This window comes from Bactrocera latifrons, unplaced genomic scaffold (genome assembly GCF_001853355.1).
Source record: "Bactrocera latifrons isolate USDA-ARS-PBARC rearing strain unplaced genomic scaffold, ASM185335v1 scaffold_7, whole genome shotgun sequence".
In the NCBI taxonomy this organism is placed as follows: domain Eukaryota; kingdom Metazoa; phylum Arthropoda; class Insecta; order Diptera; family Tephritidae; genus Bactrocera; species Bactrocera latifrons.
In genome coordinates, this window is record NW_017537378.1 from 2,063,017 (window position 1) to 2,089,821 (window position 26,805).

The 26,805-nt window shown below is 39.0% G+C and overlaps 2 protein-coding genes across 4 annotated transcripts in view; one reads left to right on the forward strand and one right to left on the reverse strand.

Moving 5' to 3' along the window:
* The first annotated feature begins 1,196 nt into the window (after nt 1-1,196).
* Nucleotides 1,197-6,323, forward strand: LOC108975790 (paired box protein Pax-3-B). 2 transcript variants are annotated; one of them, XM_018944515.1, is made up of 3 exons: nt 1,197-1,707; nt 4,302-4,579; nt 4,640-6,323. In XM_018944515.1, the coding sequence occupies exons 1-3, from the start codon at nt 1,667-1,669 to the stop codon at nt 5,608-5,610; spliced, it is 1,290 nt and encodes a 429-aa protein (XP_018800060.1). In that variant the 5' UTR covers nt 1,197-1,666; the 3' UTR covers nt 5,611-6,323. The 2 variants fall into 2 exon arrangements, with proteins under 2 accessions (XP_018800060.1, XP_018800061.1); XM_018944516.1 differs by lacking the exon at nt 1,197-1,707 and adding an exon at nt 4,134-4,211.
* A 5,570-nt stretch (nt 6,324-11,893) lies between these two features.
* LOC108975846 (mucin-17) overlaps nt 11,894-26,805 on the reverse strand; it is a 57,676-nt gene continuing 42,764 nt past the window's right edge. Inside the window, exons 2-11 of one of the 2 annotated variants that reach the window (XM_018944602.1) lie at nt 18,280-19,353; nt 14,917-18,143; nt 14,734-14,854; nt 14,332-14,657; nt 14,115-14,265; nt 13,623-14,041; nt 13,235-13,397; nt 12,823-13,172; nt 12,470-12,735; nt 11,894-12,406 (exon numbers count right to left, since the gene is read on the reverse strand). In XM_018944602.1, the coding sequence (XP_018800147.1) occupies nt 12,253-12,406; nt 12,470-12,735; nt 12,823-13,172; nt 13,235-13,397; nt 13,623-14,041; nt 14,115-14,265; nt 14,332-14,657; nt 14,734-14,854; nt 14,917-18,143; nt 18,280-19,353 (6,251 nt within the window). In that variant the 3' untranslated portion in view covers nt 11,894-12,252. Of the gene's footprint in view, nt 12,407-12,469; nt 12,736-12,822; nt 13,173-13,234; nt 13,398-13,622; nt 14,042-14,114; nt 14,266-14,331; nt 14,658-14,733; nt 14,855-14,916; nt 18,144-18,180; nt 19,354-26,805 lie in introns of both variants that reach the window. The other variant, XM_018944603.1, reaches the window with a different exon arrangement.

A 26,805-nucleotide genomic window follows, 5' to 3' on the forward strand; every position in this document is an offset into this window, starting at 1 on the left:
TGGGTAGACCATATCTTCCGAATGGACGAAAACACTCCAGTTCTGAGAATACTCAACACAGTACCCACCGAGAGAAGCAGAGGAAGAGATGATGTCCACTCCGTTGGAAAGACCAAGTGGAGAATTGCCTAATTGGACTTGGAATCTTCAATTGACGTCAAACTTTCGCGTTTTTGTAAATTCGGCTATAACGTGTTATCCACGTCAATAAAGAAGAAGAAAAAGAAGAATTCTTACCAAAAAAAAAAAAAAATCAAGTAATAAAGACTAAAGTAAGGAGGGTTGACTATAAATTTAACATCAATTTTCTTTTTTCAGATCTAAAATGAATGAAGAGCTAATTGCCAAGCCTGAAATATATTTTGAAGCTAAATGCCACAAAAATCGTACAACAAAAATGGTATTGACAGAATCAGAGATCACTGTAGTAGGCGTCTCGCCTTCAATGACATGTCATTTGGAATAAAAATCGAAATTTTGAAAGGAATATACATACATATTTTTCCTTAAAAGCGATATGAACTTCTGAGTCTGTTTGTTAGTTATGAGTTTAATATTTATCACTGTTATAAGAAGACTATAGAAATATAATAGAAAGCATATGTCTCTTTATGAACCTCTGAGATCATAAGCCATCAAACACGCACACGGTTTTAAAAATATATATTTCTCCGGCTCGAATTACTAGTAGCTAACCAAAATCCGTCAAAAATATAAAATCTCCCTCTAACTACACCGCGATTTTACTGTTTTTATACCTAACACATACGTCATTTAGTGTATAGGTATGTGTGTTTGTAAATAGCTTAGAAAGTAAAGAGGATAATAATAATAATAACAACAACCATAAAACCTTACTATCGTATACAAAAATAAGCAACGATAATAAATATGTATATTTTGTAGAAAGTGCAATGGGGATCTTACAATACTTAATCACCGAATACTAGAAATGAATAATACGCCACAACAACAACACGGCAGTGTTAAAAACAAAATAACAATATAAATAGTAAAGCTGAAATGCTAAAAATGCTGAAACAAAAAGACCATTCAAAATAAAAGCGGCAGAAATAGAAAAAAACGGCGAGCGGAATAGTCGTAGAACATAAATTTCTAGGGCTTCCGCAGCGAACTTCTAAAGTTTAGAACATGCCAACACAATCCCCTAATTTAGTCTACTTGGTGACATCGTCGGTGGGACATACAGCAGACCAAAATCGTAAAATCGTAGAAAACATGCCAACATAACGGTTTGCATGGGCATATCTCATTGTTTGTGTGTTGTTGCAAAATATTTTATTTAAATGCATTTTTGTAAAAAAAAAGTTATGGAACTACATATAGTATATGGTATATCGGTTTCTTGATTCGCTATAATTTATATTTATAAGAAATCGTTATGTGAAAATGTTGCGTAAAATTCAAAAAATCGTGCAGATATATCCACTTAAATGCACTATTACATACATATTTATGTAAAGCGAAGTGAATTTTATATACACATTTAATTATGTAGATCGAAAATATATGCTATAACAAGAAAAATTGAAATAATGTGAAAGTGCAGGAGCCTGTATCTTAAGGTTTCCTTACAAAAGTTGTTAGACAATAATGAATATGAAACACAGCTCGTCAAGACACCAATAAATCGTTAAATTCTCTTATGGAGAAAAGCACAATGAAGCGAAAACAGAGACGATATAGGTATGTAAGAGAAAGAAAAAATGCAAAAACAATAAGAACAGTACTGAGCTATCGACACAATTTTGCGCACTACCATTAGCGGAATGAGACGAATAAGTAGATATTTTCTTTTCTGTTTGTAATATTACAGTTAGCGAAAGTCTGACGATTCAAGAAAAACTGAAGAAGTTTTCTTTTGCAATGAATATTCAACACAACTGACCGCAGCAGAACCTATAATAAGTCAAATTCCACAGCGAATTATTCAGATCCTTAGAAGTAGGGTCGTTGTTCTCGAGTTTAAGTTCCGTTCTGAATATTTAAGATGCAACGGTGTTAAAATCCAAACTGAATTCCGTAGTATATCATCTAAGTTTTTTTAAACTCATTTAGTTTTTATTACCAGATTTTGTATCTTTATGGAAATTTTGCTTAAGCTGTATGGGTCGAATACTCAATGAGTTTATGGATTCATTAAAATCGCTCGGATTGAACAATATCGGTTACAAATACGGTCCGAAATAAAATATAAAAAGAAAAAAATCTTTTTCAAACTGCAAGCGTCGTCAGTTTCTGAGAAAAGTGGGAAAGGGTGCTTCGCCGCTTTCTTTAGTTCACCTTCAAACGGATGTTCTTCGGCTACCCAGATAGTACTTGATCTAAAACCGGAAGTCGTGAGCTGCTTGAGCCATATGTAAAAGAATCGTTTCTGGCCACTCCCAAGTGAATGCCGCTCAGAGAACTTTCCTCAAGTGCGTCAACACCGCTTACGCTTTTATAGCCGATTTTACAACAGCGCGCCAGTCGTTCTTTTCGCTGCTTGGCGCCAATCGGTGATTCCAACTGGAGCCAGTTCCTTTTAAACCTGGTCTTTCAACGGAGTGGATGTCTCCATATTCCTGTGTATATCCCCGGCGGATACTGCGTCGAATACTCTCAAAACTGGAATGTTTTTATCCATACGGAGGATATGACCTAGCCAACGTAGACGATACCTCTTAATTCGCTAAACTATGTTAATGTCGTCGAATATCTCGTATAGCTCATCGTTGCATCGCACCGCAGAACCTTTCCCTGGAAAACTCGCAACCACGTCTCATCAAATGTCATCGTCCATAGCTCTGTGCCATATAGCATAACGGGAATAATGAGTGACTTGTAGACTTTGGGTTTGTTTCCTTCAGTCCGAAGCCTTGCAAACAGGTGTAGGCAAGAGTTATCCTGCGTTGGATTTCGATGCTGACATTATTGTTGGTATTAATACGAAATTATCTACGACTTTAAAGTTATGACTGTCAACAGTGACGTGGGAGTCAAGTTACGAGTGCGCTGACAAGAGATATATTTGGCTTGTCTGAAAAATCGTTTGGTATTGAAAAGCTCGGAGAGTTCCTTCGCGATGCTGACTGAGCTTTTGGTATTGTTCATTCAATATATAATGATTAAAGTTAATGAGAACTTTGGCAGACATTGCACTTTTTTAATAAATCCAAAAAATGACAATAAACTCTAAACATTAAGCTAATTTCTTTTTTTATTTGCCTCTCTGCTTCGGAGACTGACTTCACACAGAACACTCCTTCTAAAGATATAGCTACTCCAGTAAGTACAGCATGAAATTCAGACGAAGGGCTCTTAGTTTTCACACTCTTACCTGCTTAGGCAATCTGGTAAATATACTTGACCTTTAATATAGTAAACTAGGTTTCTATATACTATACCACTGATTAGAAGTTGTAAAACACATTATTTACACTATTATTTATTCGGGAGCTATTTTTTTTTTTTTTTTTTTTTTTTNTTTTTTTTTTTTTTTTTTTTTTTTGAACTCAAATCTGAGTTTGAATATATTCACATATGTCTTAGGATTAATTTTATAAATTATTTTCTGTCAAAATAGCTAAATAAATTCATATGTATATGTATGTATGTATATGAAAAGTTATGGCAAATAAAAACAAATCCATAGAATCGATATCGAAAAGAACTAACTAAACATGCATACTTATATAGAAATCCATGATTACATCATGTGTAAGGGATTTCGCGCTGACGACGGTGATGAATTGTTACATATTTTCTCCATTTCCTTCCACACGGAATGAAAACATGCCAAAAGCTAAAATCTTAGTTGGCAGATATGGTCATAAGAGAAGAGCATAGAAGGCGTTTAGGTTTCGTATATATTTTCACAATTCCTCATTGTCAGTGATTACCGATGAGGATTAGAGGAAAATATTGGTGGTGAGAAGAAATGGCAAATGTAGTCAAGAAAAAAGAAAAGCTTAAAGAAGAATACGAGGAAAATAAAATTTTCAAAAAATAAATTCCAAATGACCGACTGACTAAGTATTATGGCGAAGCACAACAAGTACATTGAACCAACTGACAGTAACACAACACGACGAAATCTACATATATATAGATGAGAACAACAACCAATGACCAAACTATGGTATAGTGGTCGCTGTGGTGGTGGGTAGCTAATTTTGCGTAATTTGCGTGCTTATGTTGAACACGACACTGTAGGTAACACAAAATGCAAAAAACACATTGTGGACTCTTACTTGTCTTTCTCCATTATTTTTCATACTCGTCTTACCTTTTCATTGCAGAACCACATTCAACTCATTGCAGCTGCTAGAGCTAGAGCGCGCCTTCCAGCGTACCCACTATCCGGACGTCTTCTTTCGCGAGGAGCTAGCGGTGCGCATCGATCTTACCGAGGCGCGAGTACAAGTTTGGTTTCAGAACAGGCGCGCCAAGTGGCGCAAGCAGGAGAAGGTCGGTAGCGATGCGCAGGGTGGCAATCTGCCAGACACCGAAGATGGTATCGGCGCGCAGACCACGTATGCGGATGAAAACGCCATCGCACAGCTGGACAACTCCTTAGGTGAGGTCGCCTGCAAACCACAATTTACAGATTCGCAGCTATATTTCTTTGCACCCACAGGCACCACCTTGTTACCAGACACACCGCCCCAGTCCGCAAATTCGTTGGACAATGAACCGAAGGTACCGTTCGGCGCCGGCTGTCTGTCACCGTCTCGAATGTCACCAAATATATTTCTCAATCTCAATATCGATCAACTGGAACGTGGTGGCGGCGTCTCCATGGAGTGGTCAACTTATCCGCCCACGAGTACAATGTCCAGCATGTCGCATACGCTGACGCAATCGAACACGCCACCTCCCTTAATTATTACAAACAATAATAACAATAACAGCAATATGACGGATCCGCAAAGCAGCCACGTCAATCAACATAACAGCCTGAGTAATCATGTGAGCCTGCTAAGCGGGGGTCTTAACACCTCACTGGATCTGGATGCAACAACGAATTCGACTTATGACGAAATGAAATTTCTCAACGTCGATCAATTTACAATTGATAATTTCAAAGCCGAATGCATTCTAAACTTGGACCAGGCGCTGACTTTGGATGATAAGCCGTCACTGGATCATTTGGGGCACGGTTTGTCGTTTGAAACCGGGCCGGCGATGGATGGCTGTGGTGTGGTCATACATCCATCGCTGGATCAAATGCAACATCAGCAACATCAACAACATCATCAGCAACAGCAACAAAACGATGATCAAATGCAACTGTTACATCAACAGCAACAACAACAAGATGCCTTACATCATAATCAGCTGCATCAAATGCAACACCAACATCCTCATCATCCTCATCATCATCATCATCACCTACAACATTCAAGTCTCTCACATCTTATGCACAGCACCAGTCAACTGCATAGCTCCCAGCACCCGAGCGCCTTGAGCTTAGATTTGCCCTCGTTTAGCTTATGCGGCGACGACGATCAAACCAAATCGCCGTCCTCTTTGCTGTCGCTAGACAAGCCATTATCGCTGAACATCAGTGTGGATGGTATTGGCGATATGGTGGATGATAAGTTCTAAAATGCGAACAAATGTGCTCAGAATGGAGTAATGTCAAAAATTATAACGAGGCTATCCATGGAAAAAAACAGTTTCGCAGTTGCATGCAATTCATTAAATCTACAATATGGTTAAGGCTTTATGTGGAATTATTCGTTTCGCGATAAAATTTCGAAAACTAAATGACAAAGCTTCATTTGTCTAAGGTTGGCAGCCTCTCAGCTCTATTTGAAAGATACACAGAAAACTCTCAAATACCATCTACATAGTGAGGCTATCATTCATCGATTATTAGATCTTAACAATAAACACTCTCTTCAGCCTCTTCTGCCTACTAAAAACGACTAGTTCTGTTCCATTCAACTTACTAATCCAGCATCCAAAATTCTGACCAATCAACATGTAACGGGGTTTTCAAAAAGGGCGCTACAAAAACTTTTTTAAATAAAACAAAATCGATTTGTATCAGAAGTCCAGACGTTGAATCAAATTTTCGACAGTTTTCAAGCATAAATCGGCTGAAACTGCTCCAATTTCGTGTCCGATATTCGTACGAAGTTCATCAAGCGTCACTGGCTTATTGACATAAATCACAGACTTGGCGTAGCCCCACAGGAAATAGCCTAACGGCGTCAAATCGTACGACCGAAGCGTCCAATTAACTGGGCCATTTCGTGAGATAACACGCTCACCTAACTTGGTCTTCAATAAATCGATTGTGACATTTGTGTGGCTTGTGGCGCCGTCCTGTTGGAACCACATATTGTCCTAGTCCATATCATCCAATTCGGTCCAAAAATTTTCGGTTATCATTGAGCGGTAACGATTCCCATTCACAATACCGAATCGGTCTTGATCATCACGGATTTTTTCGCAAAATTCGCCATAGCGACGTCACAGAGATGCCCAACGCTCGAAAACAACGTGTGAGAGACTGATTTAGGTCTTCTTCAATTGATGCGCTAACGGCAGCAATATTCTTGACACTTTGGGCACCACTTCTTTGTCTCACTGGCACGGAAACATTTTGTAATGGTGCCTTTTTAAAGCAAGTAGAAAGTCTACCGATTTGTAATGAAATTTTTACTCCCCGAAATCTCTGTGAAAAGTATTGTTCATGGTCTACCATTAGATAATCCAAACGAGAGTTAAAGGTCTTGAGTACCATAACTGGAGTACTCATCAGTGTCCGCTAAAAATGAGGTGCTTGACGAATTACTCTATTATAATTCTGTTCTGAGTGAGTTCATTTAAGGTCTTAGCTAAAAATAAATTTAACTAATCTTTCATTTCTAGTTATGTAATTTGTATTAGAGTAAGCTATTCTTACTGAATTCAGGGGGTTAACGGTGTTTATGTAATGTGTAAATATCACTTCCAGATCAAATTGTTGAATGGTTGTATAAAAGTATGAAAGTGTGTTAGTCAAATTCATTGTTAATGCTTTTTTATTTATTTTTATAATTTTTTTAATTTTACTACTCTTAAGCTAATTAACTCTTAATTACTTTAGACTTAGCAAATAACGTTTTCATAGTCTAAAATCTAAATAAATTTATCTAGTTAAAGAAATATTGTATTAGAAAATGAATTAATCCTTATAAATATTGCTTAAGTAATATGTAATAAAAAAATTATGTTTATGTTAATAAATTATAGCAAATATTATTAATATAATAAAATATATGTAAGTGGAGGTAACGATTACTAATTAACTTTGCTAACTGAAAGACCAACTTTTGTTTCTAAGGCAGCCAATATTACTTCTGAGCCTAATGATTCAAACCTCACGGTTAGAGCGTGTTGGACGCTAGTTATATGAAAGACTTCAGGTCACTGGCGATTCCATCCATTTTTATAGTTCGTATCTATAACAGGACAATTGAAAAGTGTCCTGCCTACCATAGTAAAACACATTTTAATCGGTAAAGGCGGGTTTCGGTAAAATTCGCCTTTAAATCAAACAAGGTTTCCTTAAAGAATGATATACCGATAATCACGACCTTTCAACTTTTCGGTGCCATTTTTATAGTACGAATTGTATTTTGCTTCAAAATAGACCTCAGTTTGGGGATCAAATACCTCTTCTTTCTTCAAATGGGTTTTTCGGCAAAATTATTTTATTTTATTCAGTTCCCTTCTGTTTCAGTACAGCTTTTTGCACGGTCCAAAAGCATGTCGAACGAGTGTTTTAGCTCGTTGGCCGCTTTGGCCGCCAGCATGCCGGTGGAAGGCTTTTGATGCATAATGCTACACCTGATGTCTCGGAATAAAATCATACCAATCTGTCACTACTGGCTTCTCGACGGTCACATGTGGATTTTCAGACTTTGTCGTCGCATTTCGCCTGCTGGATTTGCGTTTATCGATGTACTTAATATAATATGAGTATGGTTTGCCTTAGAACTTCGTTTTTGGAATTTACTTTTCAATATTTTTTGTCCAACTTCCTTTAAAAGAAAAGACTGTGTTTGGCCATTCAATACATACGTTTGTAGTATTTGTAGCGGGAATAAATTGAAGTGAAATTGGTACGGGGCGTATACGTAACATTTTTCAATTTCGATTTGCAAATGAACTTTTCAAAGCTTTATTGATTTTCATTTGATCACCCATGAACTCTTAAAATTGGACGCATCACTCAAAGCAAACATTTGATTGGCGGGACCGTTACACGTATATATATATATATGTATGTCAAGCATACATGTCCTCAACGCAAATTGAAGGCAAAATGCACAAAGTTTTATATTCTCCTGACGAATTCCGCAAAATGCAGTTTGGCCTTAAATATTTGGCGGCGTTGTATGGACTCGTTTTTAGCAACGTGTGTTTGCTGAATGCCCAGAATTACGATTGTCAAGTTTTGCTGCAGGACAAGGATATTACTAATACCGACTGGGCGAGCTTGGAGCCCTGCCTAGGTGTGGCCAACAGTGAGAGCATATCGGTCAATACTAGTGAAAATGTGTGGCGCCTTATAAAAATTGTAAGCAAATATAGCGCTTCTCATATATATAGCTGTATTTTAATACTCTTTCGGAAGGCTTTCGATGGCGTCGAGAATGTACCGGCCGAAGTGTATGGCAAGATACGTTTGGTGCTACCTGCTATCAGTGTAATGGAGCTGTCCAACATCAGCATGACACGTGTGGAGATAGTGGAGGCCTTCGGTGGGGTACACACATTGAGCAACGACACGAGCAATGGTTTTAATGATGAACAGATGCAGTTGATTGCCAGCAAAGTGCGTTACGAGTGGCTGGGCAAGGGGCCGGATACGTATTCGGAGTACGATTTAATTTCGATGGGCGAAATCGTGTGCCATCTGAATGAAAGTGACATTGAGCACATGCATGCGGATGCTTTCAAGTAATTTTAGGATTTTTTCGTAATTTTAGTGCTTTATTTGAAGCTTTATGTATGTCTGCTTGTATATTAGAGCGGCCGCCGAAAGAATTGGTGTAATCGAATCTTGTCCACAAACACAATTGCAAGCATATGCCAAATTGGCGATGCGAAAAGATGCTTTTGGAGAAGTCAAGAATTGGTCCAAAATTGATGTAAGTAATCGCAATGATTTTATTAAACATAAAAAACGGGCTCACGGAGATCCTAGGCTGTGCTTAAGGCTAGGAAATGATACTGCTCAGTCTCGATTTAATTTTTGAAAAAATCGCCACATATAAAGCCATTGTCAAAATAGGAGTATGTAGCATAGTTATGGGTGAAGCAGGTGTGGCTGTGTTTTGATTCCGCCATTTTTCGAGCGGTTAAAGCCAAGTTAACAACAGCGTTCCAGTCGTTTCTATTTATTGCAATGTACCGAAGCTAGGTCCTTTTCCACCTTGTCTTTCGAACGAATTCTTCTTTTTTCTCTGCTTGAACTATGTCGATGTTGCATATCTCATACCAAAGCAGAATCGTTTCTGGCCACTTAGAATATCCCAGTTTTGACTAATAAAAGAATACGTCATAAGGTAGGCAAACAGAAGTCGTAACTTAACAAGTAAGGAAGGGCTAAGTACGAGAGTCACTGAACATTCTATACTCTCGCATGACAAGTTTCATCAAGATATCTAAATTTTTACTCAAGTTGCAGCTTGCACGGACGGATAGACAGACATCCACATTTCAACTCTACTCGTCACACTGATCATTTGGTATATATAACCATATATCTAACTATATATACGGTTATTAGCAACTTTATTGCGTGAGTATAAAAATGATGCCCTCTGAATTACATGAAAATATCTGAGAGATTTACCGATATTTTCGGTGAAAAATTAGGTTAGGTKAGGTTAGGCACTGAGTTCTTCGTGTTCGATATCAGGGACCTTGAAAAGTTATAGTCCGATCACGACAATTTTTCCACAAGGGATACCTCAGCTCAAATGCCGCATTTGTGTAAAGTTTTATTCCGCTATCATCATTGGTTCCTAATGTATACATTATACAGAGAAGGCATCAGATGGAATTCAAAATAGCGTTATATTGGATGAAGGCGTGGTTGTGAACCGACTTCACCCATATTTCGTACATGTCATCAGGCTGTTAAGAAAATATTATATACCGAATTTCATTGMAATCGGTTGAGTAGTTCCTGAGATATGGGTTTTGGTCCATAAGTGGGCGACGCCACGCTCATTTTCAATTTAAAAAAAARCCTGGGTGCAGCTTCCTTCTGCCATTTCTTCCGTAAAATTTAGTTTTTCTCACGTTTTTTGTTAGTCGGTTAACGCACTTTTAGTGATTTTCAACATAACCTTTGTATGGGAGGTGGGTGTGGTTATTATCCGATTTCTTCCATTTTTGAACTGTACATGGAAATGTCTGAAGGAAACAACTCTATAGAGTTTGGTTGACATAGCTATAGTCGTTTCCGAGATATGTACAAAAAATTTAGGAGGGGCCACGCCCACTTTACCAAAAAATTACGTCCAAATATGCCCCTCCTTAATGCGATTCTTTGTGCCAAATTTCACTTTAATATATTTATTTTTGGCTTAGTTATGACACTTCATAGGTTTTCGGTTGTCGTCATTTTGTGGGCGTGGCAGTGGGCCGATTGTGCCCATCTTCGAACTTAACCTTCTTATGGAGCCGGGAAATACGTGTACCAAGTTTCATCATGATATCTCAATTTTTACTCGAGCTACAGCATAAGTGAATAGATTGACGTATGGAGTGACAGACAGACGTAGACTGACGAGAAAGGATGAATAGATGGACGGGCAATCCAAATAATGATGCACAGATCGACGAGCAGAAGAACTGGCATTCGAAAATTGCACGGACGAAGGAATGGAAGGGCGGGCAATCAAACATATAGAAGAACTGGCATTCAAAAAGTTGGACAGACATACACATGGATGAAGAAATAGACGGACAATGGAGGTTTATATATATTGACGGGCAGATATGTATGTAGGTGGACGGATGAGCGAACAACTGGACGGCCGTTGGATGGATGGTAAGGTGAAAGAATGAATGCAAGGATATTTAACTAATGATGGAGAGAGGCATAGGATAAAGAACGAAGAGGAGATTGATGTCTGGATGGAATATTGTACAGACAGATAAACTAATGGATGGAAACGGACGTAAAGACGAAACAAAACGAAAAACGACTGGAGCGCTGGAACAATAGAAAATAATAAGAAAGACGAAAAGTGTTATTAAGACCAATATTTTACATAGAAGAAAAGTTCAACAAGTGACCGATCTTATAAATTTTCACTTGACTTTAATACTTTTTTGCTACTTTGGTATTCGGTATCTCATCAAAAATTCGAAATATATTTTTTCTTTTAAAGGTCAGTATAATCGGCAACATTGTTAACGGACTATCACAATCCGAATTAGCTGCTATTGATGAGAATAAATTAAAGCTTAATCATTTCTATGTACAAAAGCATAAAAAGAATGGCAAAGCACGAAATAGTGAAGGAATTTCCGCTTCTAACACTAATCAGACAGTTGTTAATAAATCTTATAGCCGCAAAGCAGAGTAAGAAGATGCAGAAGTTACAGAAGCTAAGACTTTTTTAGTTATCATAAAGCAATACTATTTTCTATTTAGTATTTAAGTAAAATAAAACAAAAAAGCTTTTGGGAATACCGAAAATTTTCAAAGCAATCGCATATTGAATCGAAATGATTTATTTACTTTTTGAACTTATTAAACAACAGCTTTACATTTATATTTATGATCTTTATTGGGTCAAAGCTCAATTTGCATTAATTCCAAGTACATACAATGTTAGTAAAAAAAATAAAATTAAAAAATTACTTCGTATGGTTTTTTTTTTTTTTTGTTTTTGCATGTCAGTAAATAGTTTTATAAGCGATTAATATATAACAACAACTATTATAGCTAAATTAGATGTATTTGCTTTATACAGAAGACGGAGCAGGTAGCCACAGGGTTAATACAAATTTTGGTATCCTTCTTTGTACAAGAATAAATACTAAAGAAAATGTAAACTAAAATGGTTAAGAGTAGCATTTAATGGAATTTTGTTTTCAATTGTTAGCACGAAATCGAATATCGAAATAGTTTGGGGTGTAAATTTATGACGCTGCATTATTGAATCTATAAGACTAACTTTAAACTATTTAATCATCACTCCACTCTATTATTAAAAGACGTCAAAAGAGTCAACGCTTCTCGCTGATAGATGATAGCGGGTTGCTATTTCTCGAGCTTGGACGCTCAATTGTCATCGTCTGCTGCGGCACCTGATTGTCGGGACTAATGCCCAGGCCGGTGTAGATCTCTTTGACGGCCAAGAGAATCGTGTCTTCGGATTCCCTGCAATGAGAGAAGCATAAAAATATTAAGAGAAGTGTTGATGAAGCAACAGGCGTCACTTACCAATAGCAGACATGGGCGCCCAGTGCAAATATGTATTCGTTGATGAATTCGAGTGGTGCTTCCTGCAGCACATAATCGATGCGTTTGGAGTCGTTCAATTTTCCAAGCGGGAAATCAATTTCAACCATTTCGGAATCGGATTGCGATGTCGAAACAGAATCTGAGCGCGTTCGCGACGCATCTGTGTTGCCCTGCGATGAACCAGGTTGATCTTCGGTTGCGTTGGACTTTTTTTGTTTCTCTGCGTCCATTTGCATGTTCAGGACCTGTAGATATGATTAAATAAAATTTCTTTGTGAGAATACTTATGTATATATTTAGTAAAAATATTCAACCAAACTCGCTCCACCTACCTCATCCACTTCCTTGGACATGCTCTCTTCCGCCTCACGACTGCTCCGCGCCGAGCTGCCGCCCAAGAAGCTGACACTCTCCAGCGTATTCTTGAATGTATCCAAAAAGCGTTGCTTCAAATCGGCACCGACGCGGGTCATTGTTTCCTTCAACTCCAAGTGCATGCGTTTGCGGCCTTTGTGATGTGGTATCAACACCGGTCGCACACCGCTCAAGTCTGGATTAACCAGCGCCTCGATGCGATAGGCAACCGGATCGAATGGATGGAATATATTGTAGAAGCCGGAACAAGTTGGCAGACGAAAGTCTACACCCAATTTGTCGATGCCGCGGATTGTGACGAACATGCCTAACGAAGAAATAAACGAGCATTAATAAAAAAGATGATAACTTGTTAAATGCGCCACTTACCGATAGGCGAACCCAGTGCAAAGAATTTCTTCGGTTGAAAGTTAAGCTGTGTATAATGTATAAATGGTTGGCCAGTGCCAGCAGGACCCATTGTATAGCTGGTGACGCTCGCGTCATCGTTGCTGGCATCCATGGGACTGCCACCAAGCTGATCAGGGTTTTCCTGGAAAGAAAAGCACTTTTTTTTTACTTTTATGAAGCAAAACTGATGACTTGAAACAGTTAAAAATTGTAATTTCGTCAGACAAAAATAAAGTTCTCCGCAGGATTTCCAAATACATGTTATTGGTTTGGTATAGATATAAATGCGACCAATGATTGCCTTCTCGGTTACTTTGCTTTTGCTTTCAGCTAATTTTTATGAGCGAAACGGCAAAAAGAAACTTACCAAATTGTGCTCTTCACTCTCTTTTGGTGCCTGCTGGTGACACAGCAAATCGAATAGTATCAACGAACCCAAGCTATGCCCGGCCAACGATACACCGCCATTAAAATCGGGATGCCGCTCACGATACTTGTTGTAGACTTCATTCATCGATGCCGCCACAGTGTTCATAATTTTCTGACAATACTTCGGACTTGTATAGAAGAGTACATCGAGCAATGTGTTGTTGGTGAAGTTACGTAATTTCGGTATTGACTCCAGGGTAATCGAACGCAGCTTTTCGTCAATGCCCATCTCCTCCGAATGCAAGTGACTGTGCCATGAAATGGGCAAGACCTCAACGCGACCAACTAGACCCATCTCGGTTGAATTCTTGTAGTGTGACTGCACCAGAGCCTGGGCGATGTTGCGAAAGTCGTCAACTAAGGAGAAATATTAAGAAAACGCCAAATATTTTCCAGAATGCAATGAAAAATGGCGGCTTGATTCTCTCACCAACTTCATCTACGCTGCGAAGCTTCAGATCACATGCATCGCCGATGCCGTGTACCATGAGCAGCAAGTGATCAACGCGTTGTGACTCGCCCTGTTCAATATTGAATTCTTCCAGATCACGTTTCACCACACGAGGTCGTGTCGTCGTTTGCTGTTGATATGGAAAATATATTATTAAAAGTTTTTCCATCATCTCTACTTCAAAAATTTAACTCACTGTAGTTCCACCGCAGGCATCGCTGGATTGCTGCTGCTGGAAGTGTACGATCACTGTGGGTCCGTGGAATGTCACCTGCTCGTTCATAGACAACACGATTTTTTTATGCCACTCGCCGCTCTCTACCGCCTGCTTGTATTCATTTTCAAGCAGATCGGCTATGGCCTCCTCATATGGCACCATTTTAGAGTCGGTGCCCTTATAGAACCATGAGCACCGTCTGACCTCAATCGGCGTGCTCTCCCAGTAGACAGGTGTTTTGGTGCGTTCACTTATATTGACATCGTAACGTCCACCCTCGACGGCGACAATATTCGGCGCATTGCCTGTGAGAGTAAAAGAGAGAGAGAGAGAGAGTTATTTTATTTCTTACTCCATTCGTTGTATTTGTTATGGACTTACTGCCCATAGTTAAGGTAATTTCCAACAAAGCAGAGTCATAGTGACTAAAGGGTGTCCAGAGAAACTTATTATTGCCAGATGGTCGTTTGTAGAACCAATGCTTGACTGCCGGCGAATAGGGCTACAAGAAAGAAATATTTATTGCGATTATGAAATGAAATAAGACCTTGTAGTCACACTCACCACAGCCACTGGCGGTGCAGAAGCTGCGGCCTTTTCTCCTGTCAACAGGTTAGCCATTCTCAGTTCACGTAAGACTTCCTCTATCAAATCTTCGTGGTGCTTCTCCAACTGCACTTCGCTAACAGAGTTTGCGACAGTGGACTCAAGCGGCGTGTCGACGATTTTTATTGGTTCCGCTGCTGTTGGCAGTTCTTGCTTGGTTTCAGCAGCTACTGGCAACACTTCTTGCTCTGTCTCTGCAAAAACAATGTTTTTCTCAGGGTTACGTCTGCTTTGCAACTCAGCAGGCAAGATACGTGCGCTCGCGTTACTGTTATTCAACTCGGAAAACTCTGAGCACGATGATGAGGGCGGCTCTACCAAATTCGAGACGGAAGTGACTGAGCCCAAATGGCGCACGGCCAGACCACTATGCACCAAATCGTAGCCGAGATCACCTACACCGGCGTTGTTTTCGCGTTGCGGTGGATTGTTGAAGAAATTCTGCAAGCGTTGGTCTTCGTTCGATTGGGTAAGTGTCTGCTGTTGAGTTGCTGACGAATTGGCGTCAATTGCCGTTGGCAATTGCGTTGCTTGCGGCGCAAAAGTATCAAAGAAGTTTGCGGAGGAAGAACTAGTATCCGCCAAAGAGGGCACGATTACAGCTGGTTGCACAATTTGCGGTAATTGCTGCTGTTTTTGTTCTGCTTGTAATTGTTTATTAACGGTTGTTAGATTTGATGTTTGATTGAAATAGTTCGAAAATGAATTAACAACTTCTGAGTGCTGAGTTTCAGTGTTGCCACCAGTAAGAGCAGATGCCTGAAGGTCTGTAGAAACAGACGTATCTGCGACAGAAACGTTATCGATGCCGGCGCTCACTAGAGGCGGCGCTGTTGGTACTTGATTTGCAGATGGTGTTGATGCGAATGGATTTGGTGGTAGAATATTATCGAAGCCAATTGGTGGAGGAATACCCAGCGGGGTTTGGGGAATCGCCTCGGTTGCACTTGGCGCTTCGCTCTCGAGCGGTGGTGGCGCTATGCCGCTAAGGGGCGGTAGTGATGGGATTTCGGTAGTTTGCTGCGCTGGTGCGTTTTGAAAGGAGTTCGATTGTGACGGTTTGACAAAACCGAAAAGACCAGCTGCGCTTGGTATCGCAGAAGAAACTACAGGAGCGGGAATTATAGCAGGAGCTACAGGCGTTTGCACTGGATCTGCAGTCGAAATGGTAGGCAGTTGTGACTCAGTTTTGCTAGCCGAGGGGGGCTGTTGTGACGGCGTAAATATATTGAATTCGGTTGTCCCAGAGCCGGCAACGCCTAGCGCATCGGCAAAGAAGTTTGCTAATTTCGGTTGGGCCTCGTTTTGTGGTTGAACAATCGCGGCAAATGACGAAGCTTCAACGTTTTTACGGAAAGGATTGGAGTTTTGACTTTGTGTTGTTGATCGATTGACGCGCGGCAGATTTGGTGGCAGTAGTGGATTTACAGCTGGAGGTTTGTTGGACGTTGGTGGGGGTAGTGAGGTTTGCTGGTTGGTAAGATGAGGTTCTTGGAAAGGTAAACTCACGGTTTGTAATTCGGTTTCTTTAACTGGAGCCAACTCAAATTGTTGATTCTGTGATTCGAGAATAGGTTTCTGAATTGAGTCGTCTGATTTTACAGCTGTCTGATGCTCTTCAATGGATGCGCTAGTCTTAGATTGAGTTTCTTGTTGAATTTGTAACTCTTGCGGCTCAGATAAATTAGGTTCCACAGTATGTGGGTAGTCTGGATGGAAAGTCTGCCGATTGAATAATGAGGATGTTTGTACACTTTCGGAATTTCCCTCTTCAGTGGTTGCTGCCACACTTTGAGGAAGTTGGAAATCTGGTTCCTTATTTTTCTGGTGTGGCTGATCTTTTAAAGAGAGCTGATCTATAGTTTCGTGCAGCGATTCACCTTGTTTCTTAGTTAGAGATGATGGTTCAAGTGTGGCAGAATTGTCTTCAGTCGCTAAATCGTTGGCTGGCAGAATATCCGGTTCAATAGTTTGTTGTTGAATTATTGCTCGCAAGTCCTCCGCTGTTAAAGGCTGTGTAATAGTACTTTCTGGGATTATGTCCGCTGCAGTAGTGGGAGCAGGGAATAGTTGTGGTTCTTCAGGTTTAACAAGATTCGCATTAGCATTAACAAAAAATTGTTGTGATTCCGGAATTACAACGTTTTTATTAGGAACGGATTCTGCTTTATCAACGGCAAAGAGCCCGACACTAGACTCTGCAGGTTGAGCGATGAAATAGCTGGGTACTACAGATGGGAGTGGTGGTGGAGCGAGAGGGCTTGGTGTATTTACTGGCGCAGGAGACCCAAATGGATTGTAAAAGTTTGTAGGAGGAACAAGGGGCTGAGCTATGCCAGTCGGTATTTGCACTGGTGCAGTCTCAGCGGAGGTTAAAGGACTCTTGTAGAGTCGTGTACCTTTCTGCAAACGAAATGAAGTCGTACCACCGGCTGTTGGAGGTAGAGGAGTTTGGTTGTTGGAAACAGGTGCTGAAGCTGGAGGTGGTGGAAGTGTGTTGACGGGTTGCGGCGTAGTAAAATTTACCGCTGTTGAAGCTGTTGGCACCTGTGTGGGAACACTTGGTCCAACGGTTCCTTGTTGGAATAATGGTATACCAGTTGTAGTAGGTGGTTGGAACAACTGCGCTGGTGTCGGTGTTAAATTTTGTTGAGTCGGTGACTCAACCAATGATGACGGTAGAAATTGCGTGAATACTTTTTGGGTTGAATCAAATATGGGAACAGCTGCTGATGGGACTGCTGCTACTGGTGGAGGAGCAACAATATTTACGGGCGGTGTTGGACCAACTAATAAATTCGAATTATCTGTTGAAGGTACTGGCGTTGGGTTAACGGTTGGTTGCTGTGGGCCACCAAAGAAGGAAGCCGGTGTGGACGGCTGTTTTGTAGGATCAAAGAATGTCAGTGGTGTTGTCGATGCAGATGGACGTAGTTTGCTAGAATCCGGCGTGGAACTTTTGGGTGGACCAGATATAAATCCCACAGTAGGTGGTGGTAGTGCCGCAGCCTGGGTTGATGCGACCACAAGTGGTGCAAATGGTTGGGAAGTTGGTGGAGCTGTTGATGCTTGGATTTGAGTAGAGCTGTGTTGTTGTTGTTGTTGTGATGCGAAAAATGCAGCGGCAGGATGACTGCCGTCTACAGGTGGGGAGGAAAACTGTGAAGCGGCAGGTGCTACTACACCTGTCTCTTATACACATCTAGATGTGTATAAGAGACAGGTGTTGTTGTTGTTGTTGTGATGCGAAAAATGCAGCGGCAGGATGACTGCCGTCTACAGGTGGGGAGGAAAACTGTGAAGCGGCAGGTGCTACTACACTAACACCCAAATATTGAGCTCCGCCAACGGTTGCAGGCTCTTCAGGTGGTTGTTGGTACGCCCCCGAATTACCGTAGTGCGACTGCAGTGAAGGTTCTTCAGATTTGTTTGTACCTTGCGTAAAGGGGCCTGTGGCGGACTGCACTAAGCCAGAAATGTTCTGAAGCACGCCACTTGGCACTAAACTGCTAATATTCGAAAAGAGACCGCCGGTTTTGCGCTCCTCCTGCTTAGGCGCGTATGACTCAATTTGTGTATAATTTGGCTCGTATGGATAGGCTTGTAGTGGGTTGCCAAGTGGATCAGTTGGCACTGCCGGCTGTGGTGGAAGTGGTGGAATGCCCTGTAATGGCGCCGCTGTGCTCAAGGTATTTATTGCCGGCGCTGGAGCACCAACACCACCAGTTTGTTCCGAGAATCCAGGTATGGGCGCGTACAACTTTTTCTTCGCTGCCAGGCGATAGGTATTCTGCCCTCCTGGAGGTGGTGGATTTGCTGCACCAGGTGCTGTAGGTAAAGTTGGCACCTCTGTAGGCGTATAAAATTTCGGTGCTGCCGGTGGCGATGCTGCGCTGTTTGCCGCACTTGTGTATGGTGTGGAAGCAACACCCGCTGGATCAGCGTCTAGGGGCGGTGGTGCAAGCGGTGCTGCGATATTGTAATATGGATATTGTTGTTGTTGTTGCTCTTGTTGCGGTTGGAACTGTTGCTGCTGCAGATACGCGGGTTGTATGTCTAATTGTGGTGCTAAATTGCCGTTATCACTTGTTGGTGTGCGCTCGCGGCTATTGGAGGCTGAATATTCGGAAATACGTTTAGAAAACGTAGAAAGCACGCTTGATGCCACCGACGGTAGCGCCGAGAATGATGAGGCTGCTTGACTAAGTATTGAATCCGTCGGCGGATTGTTTACATCTGACCAAAGTGGATTTGCGTTCGGATCAATATTGCCTGCAATAGCCGAGAGATCTGTGGACGATTGTGTTTCTTCGGTAGTTGTGTTCAAATTGATTTCGTCTAAATTTTCTGTCTCCACATCGGTTGCGCTGCCGATAGTTACGAGCGGTTTCGGTTCTGTTGAAGGGGGAGAGAGAGGATGTTGTTAAAGCAATTATATGAAAAAATACTATGATTGGCAGGAGGACTTTTTTCACTTATTGAACTGTTATCTAAGTTATGTAAACTACTATTTTTCTATTTTTCTCTAATTTCGAAAATGGTAAACTATAATTTAGTCCAGAGATTGTTTTTAAAATAACGCTAAAGCTTCGAAAATAGTCATCACAGTTTCCATTGGTTGTCCTAGAGATGATAATTGTTTCTTGACGATATCTTTGGCGCATAGAAGAGGAAACTGGATGCATAGGGGTTTTCAATATACCACATATATACATATAATGGCATTTCTCTTGTGTAAAGTTTGCCATTTCATCATGGAAAGCCATACGATCCAACAACGAGCGCGAAATTATTAAAACTTACTACCGAAATTCGGTGTCAGTGGCATCAACTTCAGCCAAATCGAGAACACATCACATACAACCGATCAGGATTTTGAAAGTCCAAGAAATGTGAGTGAAATGATGCTTTCGCATCACATAATTATTTCACGACAAAAATATCAAAAACTTCTAATCAAACAAATTCATTTATGACTAATTTTAATTCCAAACACCTTAAACATATTAAAAAAAAAAAAATATTTTTTTTTTATTATGGATCTTGTAAAGTTTTCAAGTGCATGAGGTCATTCAACAATTTATGCGCATTACGCGCTTAGCCTACAAAAAGCCGGTAATGCGGCATAGATCTGATGGCAGAGTTAGGCATTAGACGCTATGTGCTGCATACGAAGTTGAATGCTAAATAAACAGAAGGCTCATTGCATATGCAGCGGGCGTTTGGCAAGGTTTCAAACATTCAACAAATCACACAAATCACATTCGCTCGCATTATGAAAAGCAACGCCAACCCATATCGGGTTATATGCATGTATGTATGCGTGCGGCATCGTTCCAAAAACACCATTAAATTTATTATTAAAGTAAATAAACAGATAAGGCATATGCATACAAATAACTATAAGACGGATCTAAGTACACAGAAGTTTAGTTAAGTATATAGAGATAAAATATCCAGTGAATATATACGAATCAAATGAAAAATGCTTTGGAAGACTAATGAAGCATAGGAGAAATGTAAATAATGAAAAAACATGGAACAAATGTCTATTCATATATAAATTGTGATAAAAAAGTACCCGGAAATTGTAAATAAAACGAATTGAATTATTCATCAATATTTATTTTGTCGTCTTCAAAGTAATCCCCAACAGATATAATACACTTATGTCAACGATTTTTGGGAAGGCCTCCAGCTCCGCCTTTATTTCTTCGATTGACTGAAAACGGGTTCCACGTAGCGGCAATTTCAGTTTGGGAAACAAGAAAAAAGTACACTACATTTCTGGTGAATAATGAGATTTATCGATGATACTCATTGCGTTTTTGGCTTTAAAATCCATGAACTGTTTTCCACAATTCCGGCCGTTTTCGACGGATGTTCACAAGCAAACGTCTCTAAATAGACAAATAGAACTCCTTATTATTGTCTCTCCAGAACAAATTCCTGATACCCCAAATCACGAATATCGAAAAAAACCTTGATTTTTGAGCGGCTTTGGCGGGTATTTTTTTAAGACCAACGAATTGATTTTTTCGCAAAAATTTAGAAAAAAATTTCCTGAGGCCGCCATTTTGTTAATTTTGAAAAAAAAATATTCGATCAGGTCCAGGATTATCTATTTATAAAACTAATTTTTTTTGTCCGTTTGATTTTAGATGAATCTCCAAGGACTTATGGTTGTCATCGCAAGTACCTTTTTTTGGAACAGGGTCAACACAAACAACTATAGCTTTGGAAATTAGTTTTTTTTCCGTGACTTCAAGTTAACACATTCTTTAATAATGCCATATTACTACTTTTGTAAAATAATACGGTTTAATAAAAAAAAGATATACTGAAAATTGTCATTTTTTCATCTTTATGACTACCTTAAGCAGCTGTTGTAAACAGTTTGGTTGGCAGATCGCGCTCATATTTGGCCTAGTAATTAGGAACAGTCCTACTAACTTAGCAAAATACATTTTTTTAATATCATTTACCCGGGGAATTTAATTACAACTTCCGTGTGCTTTTTTGTCCCAATGTAAGTCTATTATTTTTCATATTTAACATTCTAACCTAAAAAAAAATATATTTTCTAGTCTTCATTCGCCATCTAAGCCCTGCATCGCACACCCAACGCTTCATTTCATTGAAAGAAACTCAGAAGCCCATCGCTAGCTACAAACAAAAGACTTAAGACACGAACTCGCGCACTGTCAGCTTCATGTTTCAATTAAAGCGTGAACAAATTAAACTTTTAGTACTTTTTACAAGCAACAATAAATCAAAGACCAAAAAGCGCCACAACAAAGACGGAGAACTGTCGTGCTTGTAAAAAATATTGCATATTTGCACTTGCGACGAGCGAAGATGCGTCGAGCAGCGCAACGCCACCAACTCAATCCAACATCAGCACAGCTTCTAACAGCATTTACTTCAATTCATCAACCAATAATGATCCATTGAGCGGGGAAACTAATGAAAATGCACATATTTATTAAAAATTATCGCGAATATATAATTACAGCATCAACTTTTTTACCGCTTTGTGACGAATCTACTTGAGTATGCAGACACTTGGGCACCTGCAGCGCTGGCCAACGCTTCGCAGTGGCGACAGCAGTTAATCAACCAAAGCTGGGCATCATTACGCGTGCACAACAACAGCAACAATAGCAGTGCTTGTCAGCTTGTTGTGCTGTCGCTCGTGCTTGTCTTATGCAAGCAGCATCAGCTTGCGGTTTAACCGTTAGTTGTCTTTAAAATAAATTAAAAACGGTAATTATAAATAAGTATAAATACCGCTGGGAGAGACCTAGAGATCTGCATAAATTTCTGTAAATTAGTAAGACGACTTGCATTCAAGTAATAATTTATTTAATAATAGTTTACGAATTGTAATAAAACATTTTCAACGCAGCAGAAACAGCTCTTGCATGCGCCGCCATAATTAATTGAATTCGTAAAGGAAATAACTTTATTTATTGGTCGCGTAAATGCCAATACTGGGCACCACTGCTTATTGAATTTGTTAGGCAAGCAGTTATAGTGGTCTACTGGAAAATCTGGCACGTGCAGTCATGTCAACAGAGAGAGGTTAATTCATTACTAGTATTTCTTGGGTTCATACTGGTTAGTGTGGCTAGTGTGGACAAGCAAATTGGATTTTAACATGAGGCCGATCAATTGACAGGTTCTGGTGATATGTGCACTAGTTCCATACTACTTCAATAACGACAAAAATATGTCTAGTTCAATTCTGGACCAACCACACTCGATGTGATTTAAGAATGTTGAATAAAAATAAAAAAAATTTAATAGTAAGATCATCAAAAATATCTTCAAAGTATATAAAAAGCGAAATTTTGAATAAACAAATTTTTTATTTAAAATTGTATACGCATAAATTGTACTAATATGTGCAGGTGCAACATGTGTTGAAGTAATTACTTTTAAAGAATATTTATATCAAAACAAATATCAAAATAACTAGTTGGTAAATCATTTTCAAATTGGAGAAATCTACTTATTTTTCACTAGTTCATTTTTGATAATGGAACAACTGCCATTAGATTTGTAAATTGATAGTAAATTTCTAACCAATTTGAAATTTCGGAAACTCACTCAAAAACATTATATTAATAATACCCAACGATTACCCTCCACCCGCCCAACCGACGCGAGGGGCGCAATCCGCGAACGAGCGGAATTAGCCGAGTCATAAAAGGCAAGCGAGTTTTAAGCGTTGCGATCTTCAGCTGCTCAGCTACAGAAACAAAAATGTCAACAGCCAAAACTAAGAATTAGATTTAAAGCTTATAATTTTTAAATGTTACTTGTTAAGAGTAGATAAAATAATTTTTTTAATGGTAAAGAGTGAATCTGTTAGATCAAATGTGCTGGAATGAGAATTGAAATCGTGACATATACGGCGGAATGGTTCGTTTAACTCGAAATTTGTTCTAGAAAATTTTAAAAGTAAATGTCTAAACTGCCTGGTAGAGCGAGCGGGAATGTTAAAATTAATATCAGACAAGAGAGATGGGCTACGGACTGACCCATTGATGAGTTTTACAAGAAATATTATATCAAGCATTTCTCTACGACTAGGGAGATTTACTTATAAGCTTTAAACGGTTAGTGTAAGGGGGAAAGTAAAAATTGTTTTGGAACGGACTCTATTTTATCAGAATGACCTTAATTTCAGATCAATATTGCCTCGTTCTGGATGAACTTCGAACTCTTCTACATTATAAAATTGTCAGATAAGGGAGATGGGAAGAGACCTTCAGTTCTATCGCGAATGATTTTGGTGGACTAGTGCCGTTCTTGCGCGACTCCTTATAAAGCTGATTGTTTTCCACATAACGTACGATTGTGATAGAATTCTAAACCTAAAAATGCAATCAATGCTTCGTTCTTCCACTGTATTCACCAGATTTGGCTCCGTGTGACTTTTTCTTGCCTCCAAACTGATATTGGCGCCCCGTGGAACCCATTTTCAGTAGATCGAGGACTTGAAAAATCGAATAATAAAATATTTTCCGTTTTATTTACAATTTCCGGGTATTTTTTGTCACAATGTACTATGTTTTATAGGGTCTCCCGAAGTTTTTTTCTCGGTATTTCGAACTTTGTGGCAAACTTAAAATATCCTGTGCAGAGTACTAGACATTATAGATTTTGTAGACCTAGTCAAAGAATGAAAATCTAATCGCTGAAGAAAATATTCCACAAATAGTTGTCAGATACGGTGATTGGTTCTGGTTTTTTGAATCCGACAACTGCTTTTCCAGGTTTATTTTTGGTTTTTTCAGTTCATTATGTAAATTCAAAAGTATTGTAAAAATATATTGAAAATAACAGAATCTGAATATGATGTGTAGGAGCTTAAAATCAATCAAGTATTTAAAGGAGTTTGGGACCTTTCGCACTTTATAATAAACACAAATCTTCAATATAAGTTAAATCCTCAATAATATTGATCAATTGATGTTAAAATCTTATTTAAATTCCAGTAGTTATAACCGAAACTATTAGCAATACTCATTAATAATAATCAGATCTACATGCATATACATGCAATAAGAAATAGTTCTCTATCAACATTGTAGATAGCGAGAATTCCAGTGAACTGCAGCTTAGCTAATGAAGCCATTTGTGGCACTCAAGCGCTCGCCTCGCAAGGAAAGTTAAGAAAAATGTGTGTGTGCAAATCATCAGAATACTTACATCCGCGTAAAAAAAAAAACAAAAACAAATAACAGAATTGAATAAAAGTGAATAAAAAGCAGCAGCTTCAAGCGTGCAATGGGCACAAAACTGCTACATAAGCAATACAACAGCAACAACAGCAACGGCAGCATTGAAACAATGACACTTGCCGCATTATTTTGGCCATAAACGTGCTGCAGCGGCAGCAGCTTGGACCTTAATCAAGTATATGTATGTTTGTATGTATTTTTGCAGAGGCTTTTGTTTACTTTTCTGCAAAAGTGTTTGTAAAATTTTTAGTTTCGTTGAAGTTACCTCGATCTTGAAACGTGTTTTGCAGACCAAAAAGAAATGCGTTCCAACAAAACACCATAATTTACGAGTCGACAGGCATTTGTATGTGTGTGTGTGCTGACGTACATTTCTGGTGCAAAAAAGCATAAAATGTAAACAAAGTTTTGACCAAAATAAGCCCAGCAGAAGCAAAGTCATGTGCTTGCAAGTATGTGCATGTGTGTGTCTCATTTGAATGCATATTGTGAAGCAGCAAGAGCAACGAAAACGGTTTGCATCAAAAATCGACAAGCTTATAAACACAAAGCAAAAAATAAAACAAAATTAATGCAAAAATAACAATAAAGTTAGAATGACGATATAAATCTGCCGTAAAAAGATTTTAATTTGTTAAAAAACAACTACCCCTTACGAAACGCCACATATTCGGCACGATTTGCGTTATCAATAATAACTTTACTACCCCTTGATTAGTAATATATTATGCTTCACTAACATTAAATGGTTCTTTAAGGGGTTACATGGGCCTCTCGGGCAAAAACAGCCTTTTTCAACAATTTTTCCCTCATAAAAATGGAATATTTTATCAGAATTTTTTATTGTTACAAACACACACTATTAATAAAGAAGTTTTGAAATTTTTCGAAAAAAAAAAATTTTTTTAACTTGGGAATTGCGACGGCATTTCCGGTGACCCCTCGGAAATGATATGCGCCCGCGTTGACAGGATAACGCCTTACAGGATCATCTAAAGTGGAAAATACCTATTTTAGTTAAAATTTAGGTGAAAATTTCGAGATATTTTTTTCAAATAGCCTTAAACGACATCATATTTATCTCAAAGAACTGTGTAACATTAAATGAAGATCGTTTGAATAGTTTTCGAGAAATCTTGCCAACCAACTTCAAAACACAGTTTTGAGAAAAAACGCGTTTAAAGACGACACACTTAGCCCAGCTAGCCTCGAGGGCACAAATTCTCAAGGCTGTATCTTCAAAACTATTACTCGAATCAAATTGAAAATTTAGGACAATATTCTCTAGAGGTGTTGTCGAAAAAAAAATCGATTTTTTGAAATTGACATTTTCTTTTATTATTTATACCAATGTCATGTCCTCAAAAATATTACGCTACTCAGAAATTTTCCTGTTGAGTAGTTGCCAGCCACCACACAAGTGAACGTTTGTTTCCTTTTCACTTTAAGCTTTAGTTTTCCTTATTTTACTTCGTCAGAAGGAAGTGTCCGCATCGAGTTTTATTCGTTTTGCATTTGTTTTTGTCAGTTTTAATAAACCCCAACCAATTAGGAACTGCTCGCACGCGATGTACATTTTTAATAAACAGATACAAATATATATGTATGTATGTATACCTATAATTTTATTATTCTGTTTCACATAATTTTTTTCTTCGACCGTTTTCGAGTTTTAAAATCACATATGTATGTACATACTTATACAATGTACGTGGCTACACTCGCATATGCATATTTGAATATGTACAGCCATGCAATATAAATTAGCACAATACAATGAACTTTCGTCACTTTTAAAGTGTTCCGCTTTTATTGGTGTCAGGAACCGTACAGAAGGTCTGCGGTCACAGCTGTCCGTTGGCGCTAATATTTCAAATATATTCCATACAACTCAAGTGCGCTCAAATGGAACGGAAAATAGATTTGTTAAAAGAGGGTTTCAAGGAAGCCAGTTAGTTGCTTGAACTATGTAAATATACCATGATGATATATACGGTTATTAGCAACTTTATTGCGTAAGTATAAAAATGATGCCCTCTGATTTACATGAAAATATCTGAGAGATTTACCGATATTTTCGGTGAAAAATTAGGTT

Excerpts from the sequence above, each read along its gene's own strand:
- LOC108975790 (XM_018944515.1), top strand. The coding sequence starts at position 1,667 with ATGGAGAAAAGCACAATGAAGCGAAAACAGAGACGATATAG. Across the intron at positions 1,708-4,301 it reads CGAAAACAGAGACGATATAG|AACCACATTCAACTCATTGC; the intron begins GTATGTAAGAGA and ends TTTTCATTGCAG. Across the intron at positions 4,580-4,639 it reads ACAGCTGGACAACTCCTTAG|GCACCACCTTGTTACCAGAC; the intron begins GTGAGGTCGCCT and ends TTGCACCCACAG.